The sequence below is a fragment of the Leishmania major genome, chromosome 35 (genome assembly GCF_000002725.2).
Source record: "Leishmania major strain Friedlin complete genome, chromosome 35".
In the NCBI taxonomy this organism is placed as follows: Eukaryota; Euglenozoa; class Kinetoplastea; order Trypanosomatida; family Trypanosomatidae; genus Leishmania; species Leishmania major.
The window spans coordinates 502,641-512,500 of record NC_007284.2 but is presented as its reverse complement, the minus strand read 5'-3'; the positions used below and the strand labels follow the sequence as shown (position 1 = coordinate 512,500).

The window sequence follows — 9,860 nt, the reverse complement described above, 5'->3', positions numbered from 1 at the left end:
GCGCAGGTGGTTAGATGGGTGGATGGATGGAGAGATCAAAGAGAAGGAGAACGCAAAAGGCAACATGATCGTGCATGTAGGCGTCCTGTTGAGAGCCATCGGATTCCCTTTCTGGAATGCAACGCTCATAGACTACTGTGTGCGCGCATGAGTTGTGCAATCGGTGAGGGAGGAGGGAGAGGTGGGGCACATACACACACACACACATACACACACACACACAAGCGATGAGCTCTCTCGGACATTTCTGAAGCGCTGCTGCCAGGAAAAAAAAGGGATGGGGTAGAGACGTGAAAAACGAAAAGGGTAGCAAACAAAGAAGGCACATACACACACATACGCAAAGGAAAAGAAAAACGACGTTCGCCGCGCGTTATGCAACGGGCCTCCACGCTGCCATGGAACGGCCACCCAACTCGGTTGTTTTCCGAGCTAGAGAATAAAATGGTGTCAAGTGTCCCGGGCTCGTGTGCTCTGGAGATGAAGACGATTGTACGGACGCCCTTCCTCCCTCTGCCTCTCACCCCTCAGCACGCACCCTCCACTACCAGCTTCAACAACAAACCTACATTCCACTTCGGCATCCTAGAAGTGGAGAACAGGGAGGGGAGAGTGGCAGTAGCCGCGGCTCGACAGAGGCGAGTAGAGCACAAGGTAGAGATGCAGTGGGTCCGTCCAGCGTTATCTGCACGGCACACTTGGGTTGAGTTTTACCAGAGACACCTTCATACATAAAAGCAAACGCGTTGCGAAGTTGATTGTCAGTAAGTCGCTGCTTCTCTCTTTTTTTTCATCGTTCTGCTACTGCTCTGCGCTCTTCTCTCTCCGTTCGCACACATGCTGACAGAAGTGGCCGGTGTGAATGCAGACATACACACACACACACACACACACACAACACCTGTGCTGGCACAACGCCAGAAGCAGACAAGCAGAGGGCAGATAAAGACGCGAAAGGGAGAAGAAGAGCACCCACACCATCTTCGATTCAGATGCAACTTTCAAAACAAACGTTTGAGCTCATAGCCGGAACCAAGCGGCAGTTCACACCACTCATGACAGGCGAGCACACACACACACACACATAGCTAAGAAACTGTCTAGTCTCGTTTCTTTCCATGTGTGACCCCTTAACTGAACAGCTTCGGTAAGTGTGCAGGCGAGTTGTGTTTGACTCCCTCAGAACACGCACATTCTTCTCCCTGTAATGCACACGTGTTGGCGTGTTTCCTTCTTCGCTTTCGTTTTTACTTGAGCGAAGTATTTTGAAGATAGTTGGAGGCAGCAGCAGACAGCAGCCTTAGCCTTAAGGCACATGGACGGCTTGCCTCGCCACATCGGCGGACGGCGAAGAATGTGTTTCGCGTACACGCACACACGCACGTAGAGCTTCCTACGAATCGTAGAAAATGCGCAGAGGCAACAACCAACAGAAAACCGGGGAAAAAAAGGCTGCGAGGCGGCGCGAAAGAGAGAGAGAGAGAGAGACGGGATGGCGAGATGACAGACCGCGAAGGTCGCCACTAGCCACTTCCACGCGTGCAACTATACACTCACATGCCAGAGCGCCAAACGTGTACCTTTTTATTTCGCCATGACAGTGCACACACTCACTCACACTTTCCCGTGGGTGACAACGCTGCCGCCAAGGCTTGTGGCACAGTCTTGTTCTTTCGATGCCTCTATTCGGTTTTCTTTTTGGAACACACTCTACGATGATGCCTCGCTGCTATCGCCGTACTTGTCCAGCAGCGTCTTCTGCAGAACAATACGACGTATTTCCGCAACGGCCGGCACAGCTCCGGCCTGTAGCTTTGAGAAGATGAGTTCGCCATCCAAGCTCACCTCGAAGGCACCGGTCTGCCCGAGAGCGCCACCGATCATATTGAGCAAGAAACCAGCGCCGATCAACATGCCGCGCTGCTGAGCGATAAAGTTCAGAACGGTGGGGGGCAGAAACACGAGCTGCTGTCCTGCAAGGGCAACACCGAGGGAGGCCAGAAAGGCGGTCGAGCACACCTTCGCGGCGAGGGCACGGGCAGGTGGGGTGGGGTAGGTACCGCCCACAATGCGTACCTCTTGTGCGTTGGGCAGTGTATGCTGCAGCTGCTGCTTCATATCTTCAAAATACTTCGCGTATCCTCATCCGGTACAGTACAGCACTTCCAGCGCATGCACTGCAGCGAGTTGCCGATTGGGCGACGCTTTCGTTGCGCCTGCGTATCCAGCACCACCGCCAGCCGCGGACACATCAGTCGCGCGAGCCTTCTCTGGACTGCGACTTGGCCCATCCTGCGTCTTCATATCGTCTTCTTCATCCATGAGTTGTGCTACCTTTCTCATTTTTTGCTCCTTACTATCCTTAATGTCATTGCTCTCCTCAGCCACGCTTCGGTGATGCCGCGGGGACGACGACGACACCCGGCTACCAGCTTTCGCCGATGGGGCATTTTCACCGCTGTTCTGCTGCGTCAGGGCGGCCTTGCGCTGCATCGCCGCCGTCACACGCTCGTTGAAGCTGGACTCCGCGTCCTCGCGCTCCTCAAGCTTGCGCACTGCAGCAACCAGCTCCTTCTTGTCGCGGAAGGCACTGACTTGCACTCGCCCATGCGTCTTTTCATATAACATTTGCTGCAGGTCTACCTCATCCAGCATGTCGAGGTAGGCGTACGGGTCCTTGTTGTGCTCCACAGTAGACTGCACCTCACGCGCCGAATTCGCACAACACGCAGCGGAAACGAGGAGAAGTGCCAGCGACGCAACCACGAGCAGCTCTGTGGCCCGACGTGGACGGCGCTTCGCGAACAGCGAGACGGACATGCGTGCGAGCTGCCCTTTCGTTTTCTTTTTCGTTTTTTTTTTTTTTGCGCTGCTCTGCCCCTCTTCAAACGTGAGAGGGGAGAGGGCGCGTCTTCTGGTTTCGCGACACGCGCGCAACTACCAATGCCTTCTCTCCTCCAGGCGCACAGGCAGATACAGAGCAAGTCAAAAAGAATGATGGCGTAATAGGCTAATACGAGTGATGCACGATAAAGGTGCGTCAAAGCAAAGATTGCGGTTATGGTGATGGGGTGGTGGACGTTGAGGCGGAGAGAGAGGGAGACACGGCTGCTTTCAGAGGCGGTGCCGTGGCACACGCAGGCCCAGGCACACGTCGACACTGGTGTGTGGGGAAGGAGGGTGGTGGTGGTGGTGGGAGCGTGTGCCAGACGAAGAAAGAGAGCTTGTGCACTGCTGATGCTGCCGGTGCTGCCTTCTACTCCTCTGCTCTGCTCTCTTCTCTTGCTTCCCTCAGTCTCTTCAGTATCTGTCCACCGCCACCGTCACCACCGCTGTGAGCGTCCCCTTTCTGCACCGCTGTGTGGACGGGCAGGGAGAAGATAAATGGGAGGAGAGGCGGCAAGGGATGGTGGTGCACGCACGCGCAGGAATCGTGAGAGCGTGTAGGGGCGCGCGTGCGGAGGTGGTCGCGTTCGCACCAGATGTGGCAAGTCAGCACCGTTTGTGCACAGGAGTGTTGTAGATAAGAGGTCAAACAACGAGGCGATGCAGATGCGTGCATGAGCGGGAGGGGCGCACGGTGTGGGAAGGAGGGAAGGTGAGAAGAGAGCGAGCGACAAGTGTCGCTGGAGCCGTGAGAGCGATGTGCGCGAGCATGGAGAGGCGTGCGCCCCGATGTTCAGGCAGAGGTACAGCAGAGGCATAAGGAATGCGACCGAGTGGGGAGCCAGCAATGACTGGTCCGATACCCCCGCATCTCTTCTCTCGCCCCGCATCGTTTGATTGCCGCTCTGACGCCTTCGCCTTTCGGTACTTTCTCGCTTCATTTGAGCGCTTTGAAGGTTCTTGACTTCTTTTGGTGCCCGTGGGGCGGGCGAGTTCGCCGCCGCCGTCGTTTCCGCGGACTCCGCGTCAACGAGCACCTACGCCCTCGCTGTCTTCGCAGCTGCGTAGTAGTCCTTCAAGAGCGTTCGCTCGAGGAGGAGGTTGCTCAACAGCTCTGCCGTCGGCACTCGCCCACTCGCGTTCAGGGCGGAGTAGATGAGTTCGCCGTCCAAAAACACCTCGAAGGCATTGTTCTGCAGCGCCGCTCGACTCAGCACGTTGAGCAGGAAGCCGGTGCTGGTGATGAGGCCACGACGTGCGCGCAGGACAGCGAGCACCGACTCCGGGATGAACTTCAGTTGATCCCCCATAAGGGCAAGCCCTAGCGTGCCGAAGAAAGCCCCCTGCAACGCCTTGCTGATCAGGACTCGCCTGGGACTCATCGGGTACGCCTGCCCAACAATTTGAAGGTCAGCCAGGTTCGGCAGACTCACTACTTCCGATTCTTGCAGTTCCTTGCGAAGCACCTCAAACTTCGAACCATAACCGTTGGCTTCGTTGTAGAGGACGAGCACTTCGTGCTGTGCCTCGTCGCCGTCGGAGCCGCCAGCGGCTGCCGGTTCGGCGCTGTTTCGGCGAGTGCGGCTACCCTTGGCCCGGTGATGTGCTGCTTTGAGCTGCGATTGGTGCTCCGCATACCAGCGTGCGGCTGCGGCGACCTCTGCGCGGAACGCGATCTGCGCCGCCTCCTTCTGCTCCATACCAAAGATGGCATTGACGAGCGCCTCGCGGTCCTTAAAGCGATCCAGGTTCACCCATCCCTTCTTCTTCTCCACCAACAACGCCTTCAGTTCCTCGACGTTCAGCCCGTCGAGGTGAGCGGTCGGCGACTTGGTCGATGCGTCTGCACCGGTTGCCGCCGCCACCGCCTCTGCTTCCTCCTCGTTCTTACAGTCGTATTGCTCATTCATCGGGTGCGCCTCAGAAGCTTCGGACATAGCACACTCGGCGGGCTCAGCAGCGTCGACGACGTTGCCAGCGCGCTGTCCACCAGTGCTTGGTGCCTCGCCCGGCACCGCAGTTGCCATGACAGGGAGCACCACACCACTCCACCGCGGGTGACCAACCATGCTGATGAAGTTGCCGTGGTTGCTGCCTTCGTTTCCACCGCCAAACAGGAGGGCGACAAGAGCAAGGCTCGCCAGAACCAGCAGCGCAGTGCGCGCGTAACTGGTGCCACTGCGCCGTAAAGATGGGGCGAGAGAGAAGATGAGTGCCATTTGCCTCGATATCCTTTTTATGTTATTTTGGCGTTGCGAATTTCAATACTCGGCTCGCCTTGATGGAAGTAAAGCGGCCAGGGCGCGGGTGCGCGAAGAGGAGAGAGGCACTTGCAAGAAAGATGGCGAAGTCTCTCGTGACAAAGCACGCTGCGCACGCTGGAGGGAATAACAGGCAAACGACGAAGACCACCACCACCACCACCAAACATTGGAGTGGGGGCAGATGCGATGTGTGCGATATTAACAACCAAAGATGAGTGTGAAAGAAAGCACAAATGAGCTGCAAGACGAAGAAGGCACAGAAAGGGGGTACAGAGAGAACAAAAAGGGCGCTGCTGACTTATCAACGGAGCGGCGGCGGCGGGGGGGGGAGGTGGAGTTCGGACTGCGGCGAGCGTTCTGATGTTACGCAAAGCGTGGGGAGAGTACACTACTGCGTAGTGGTCGACGTTGTGGAGGTCGCACTTCTACACGGACGAGGTGAATCCTGAATGCAGGCAAAGCGAGCACGGGAGCGAGTGAGGGACCGACAAACGAAGTGGATGGCGGCAGCGATGCCGCACATGGGCAAGTCACGGCCCCTGCGAGGGCTACGGAAACACAAGGCAAAGAAGGAGTAATGCAGTTTTGCTTTGCTCGTGTGGAACCAGCGAGAACAGCAGGGATCTCATTAGCGTGCAAGGGGCGGGGTCACTGGGCTGGGGGTTGCGCCAATGTGAAAGTGCTGACTACGGCTGTCAAGCAGGGAGCGTCCAACGACGCCAACATTGCTACCGGTCATTCTTTCTTGCTTCGAGGGACGCGGCTTTGGTTTACAAGTACAGACTAGACGAAGCGCACTTCCAGTTACTCCTCTTGACCTGACACACCGGGAGGATCAGCGGAGGGTGGCGGTGAAACAGCACACCAACAAAATAAAGAGGGAAAGATCTAATCCCACGTGCGTTCCTACGCATGCGCCACTGATGCCAGAGGCGCAGCATCAGGAACACCCGGGAAACCTACCAGATGAAGGCACGCCACAACCACGTCTCATCTCCTGTCCGCTCTCTCTTGCATCTTGTGGACCTTCCTTGGCCTGTCGGAAGACACTCTACCAAAAGACCACACACACACACACACACACACACACACACACACAGACACAGACAGACACAGACGGAATGAAAGCAACAGGGCACACACACACACGCCAGGCGGATCTTCACGCATTTCGCTCATTCCACGCGTTTCAGTGTCCACGCCTCTCGCATTCGAGGAGGTGGTTGTGCACGCCACGCGCGAGGGAGGAAGGGCGGAGAGGCGTTCGAGGGAACCACAAGAGGCAAGGAGCAGAGGAGGCGTGGAAGGGTGCAACATCGCCACAACGAACCCCAACAGCAAAGCATAGAATAAAGCGGGCCCAGCGTGTGCGTAGACACATGTCTACATATACACGCCCGTTTAAGATTCAGTCGCCGATACTGCGTGCCGCGCTGCCGCTGTGCTACTTAGCAGAAGCGGAGCGAGTCGTTTTCGCCGCTGCCGCTGCCTCTTGCTTCACTCGCGAAATGACAGCTTCGAAGGCGCTGCTGCTGCGGCGCGCAGCGACAGACGGCGACAACACAGCTGCGACAGCGCTTGCACTGCGACTGCGACGAACGAGGCTCATCGAGGCTGCGGCCACGCGGCTCTTGCGCGGCTGCACTGTCCCGATGCTTCCGCGATGATAGCCGGTTACGCCGCCCTGGCTAGGGTGGCCTCGGCGCGGTTGTGAGGAAGTTGATGGTGGAGGCTTCAGCGGAGATGCGGTGACGTGCAGCGGACGCGCATCGATGAAGTGAAAAAAGGCGCGTGTGTGCTCCGCCCACTTCAGCATGTCAGCCCTCCGCCGCAGCTCCTTCTGCGAGAGAACCCCGGCAGGTTTCACATCTGCGGCAGGGGTCGCGGTGTGCCTCTCACTCGCTGCTCTTGCTGCTGCCGCTGCCATCGTACTCTCCACGTCTCGCTGTAGTTGGCTGTATGGACTTGCCCGCTGCTGCGCTGTGCTGAGAGAGGTGCGCGCCGCGCGCTGACGGGTCGGACTTGGTGTGGACATGTCTGCACTACCGAGCTTGTCAGCGTGCAGCATCGCGGTGGCAGATGCCCGAGTAGCTGCAGCACCACGGTAAGCACGCGAACGGGGCAGGACAGCCTGCATATCCTGAGCACGTTCCTGCAGAATTGCCTCCTGCGTCAGCGAGAAGGCCCTGCCGTCGGTATCATCGCCTTGGCTGTCGCCGTCCATCCCAATGAACACGGGAAGACGCTCGTCATCATGGAGACCGTCTTCGTCGAGCAAGTTCAGCGACCGTCCGGGTGCCGGAAGGCTGATGCTCCCATTTGCAGCCGCACGCGTACCAAGGCGCCTGCACTCGTGCGTCGTCGTCGGCACGTGTACACCCGATGTGGATACCGTCGCAATTGTGGTGGTAGAGGTGTGTCCAGAGCGTGGCAGCGCGCCGGCCAGCGTGGTCGTCGTCACTGCACCGCTCGTGTTTGCTTCCTCCTCGTCCCCAAGCCGGAAGAGGCTGACCTGCGTATTGCTGAGAAGCGGCTCCTTCGACCCCTGCCCGCTGCCGCGTGACGTTTGGTGGTCATCGTCTTCATCCGCATCGAGGGCCGCCCACAAAGGCGTTTGCGGGCTTGGAACGGTATACCCTGGTTTTAGTTGCACGGGGCGCGTCATCGTGGGCGGGTTCGCACGCAAAATAGCCTGCACCGCTTCGTCGTGGGAGGACAGGCGGGACGCGGAAGAGGCAGCGGGAGAGACGGCGCTCGGCGCAGGCGCTGTCGACGACGGCGAGGACCGGAGTGCCTCTCCAAAGACAGTCTGAGGCTGTGGGCGTCGAGCGACTGTGGCAGGCGTGAAGAGTGCCTGCTCGACAGCAGGCTCCTGCGGTGAGGCGCCCCGGCCCTCAGAGAGTGCCGAGTAGGGCGGCGCCTGCTGCTGGCTCAAAAGCTGCGAGGTGGGTGTGCGCTGCAGGTGCGCAGGGGAGGCTCTTGTCATCGTGGTCTCAAAGAAAACACCCTCCTCGTCCAGCTCGGCACACATCTTCGGGTCGCGCATCAGCTGAGGAGTACCACGTACACGGCTGCCGTCACTACCAAATGACCCCGAGCGGCGCGGACGCTGCAGGGGGTGCTGCGCCAGCCCCCCAGTTATTGCCGGGACACTGGGGCTGCGACCATCTTGCGAATGACGGATGGTGCTGCCGCGCTCCGCCGATTCGCGTGCTCGTTTGCGCGCACCAGTGGCAGAGTTGGTTGCAGAGGCGAGCGACGGTGACGTAGCCGTCATCACGGTTGTTGGAGAAGGAGGCCCCATGGAAGAATCAATCGTCGAGGTTTCACTCAGTGCTTTAGCGCTGCCTCGACCCTTGCCGCTACCGGTGCTGGCGCTGGTCAGCGCCATCGACTCCGTCTCGCACGGGGAGACGGCGACGACGTTTTCATGGTGGGGCTTAGCGCCCACTGTTCGCCGCTTCGTGTTGACCGACCGCGGAGGAGGCATGGTGCTATAGTCAGCTCCAAGAAACGGACCGCGCCACAGGAGAGAGATGAGGTGAGCAATCTACTACGCGTCCTCTAGTCGACGATTCACGAGGCCGGTGTGCAGGCACCGTGCGCAAGCAGTAAACGAGGCGCACTTCGCCAAACGACGAAGAAGATAATGTGTATGCGTGTGTGTGGAGGAGGGGCGTCTAACAGGAAAAAGAATGATTCGGACCGACGTGCAGCGGTGGATGGGGAGGCGCGGCGTTCCGCGACTGGTATGTAGGAGAATGTCTATGCGAAAGATGCAGGTGTATGTGTGTAGGTGTGCTTCTAAGAAAGGGGGAAAAACAATGCCGAACGCGTAAACATGGACACAGGCAATCCGTTGCACGGCTGGGTATCAGAGTGAAAGGCGATAGAAACCGCTGACAGGAGTCGCCGGAGGGATGCAGACGCACACGCGCAGCAATGCAAAGAAAACAAAAGAAGAGCTGAGATGTGTGTGTGTGTGTGTATGCGTGCGTTTGCCGGCTACACCGATCTATGCAAAGGCAAGAGACTACCGAGTGCGGCGTGGAAAGGACGCAGACCCACCCCCCGTGTGCGTGTGTGAGAGGGCGTTTGAGCGGGCATGCACAGCGGGTGCGAAAGCAGAAAGAATTACAAAGAACATGGTAGAAGACGACATCACACACTGGTAAGGACAAAAGAAACACCAGGCGCGAGCGGCTTTGGCAGTGTAAGCAAGCGCGAAACTCCATGAGACCCGCCTGCCGCTTGTCGAGGGTTGGCCAGCGCTGGGGTGAGGGGCAACGCAGCAGAGACCACCGAGGTGTGTACACACGCACGCAGGTATGTATACGCGCACAGCAGCACCACCGTGTTTTCTTCCTCTCCATTGGCCACCCGTCAGTGCGGCTTGCCGCGCACGACGTTCACTTTGTCGACACGGGGGGAGGAACATCCTTGCAACACCGCTGAAACAGTCGAGAAACGGGGCGCGGGGTAACTCGGATTGTTGTTGATGAGTAGGTTGCATTCTTCAAGTTAGTTCACCACTGCGCATTGGTGTGCGCATGCGTGTCAGTGCACCACGGTGAAAGAGTCCCGGGCAACGGGCTGCGTGGCATTACTCGTTAGGTTCAAGACGAAGCAAACGAAGGAAAACACCGACGAAAAGAAGCTCAGTGCCAACGTCCCACAAACGGAATCACCCTTCCAACACACTCACAGAGG

At 58.2% G+C, this 9,860-nt stretch overlaps 2 protein-coding genes and 1 pseudogene across 2 annotated transcripts, besides 1 other annotated feature; all 3 read right to left on the bottom strand.

The window, feature by feature from the left end:
* Window positions 1-1,710: 1,710 nt before the first annotated feature.
* Window positions 1,711-2,820, bottom strand: LMJF_35_1120 (annotated as a pseudogene).
* Window positions 1,711-2,820: a sequence feature.
* Window positions 2,821-3,923: 1,103 nt separating this feature from the next.
* LMJF_35_1110 (conserved hypothetical protein) lies at window positions 3,924-4,913 on the bottom strand (the record flags this gene model as incomplete). Its single annotated transcript, XM_003722457.1, has 1 exon — window positions 3,924-4,913. One exon carries the CDS (start codon window positions 4,911-4,913, stop codon window positions 3,924-3,926), a length of 990 nt encoding a protein of 329 aa, XP_003722505.1.
* A 1,681-nt stretch (window positions 4,914-6,594) lies between these two features.
* Window positions 6,595-8,640, bottom strand: LMJF_35_1100 (conserved hypothetical protein; the record flags this gene model as incomplete). Its single annotated transcript, XM_003722456.1, has 1 exon — window positions 6,595-8,640. One exon carries the CDS (start codon window positions 8,638-8,640, stop codon window positions 6,595-6,597), a length of 2,046 nt encoding a protein of 681 aa, XP_003722504.1.
* Window positions 8,641-9,860: the final 1,220 nt, after the last annotated feature.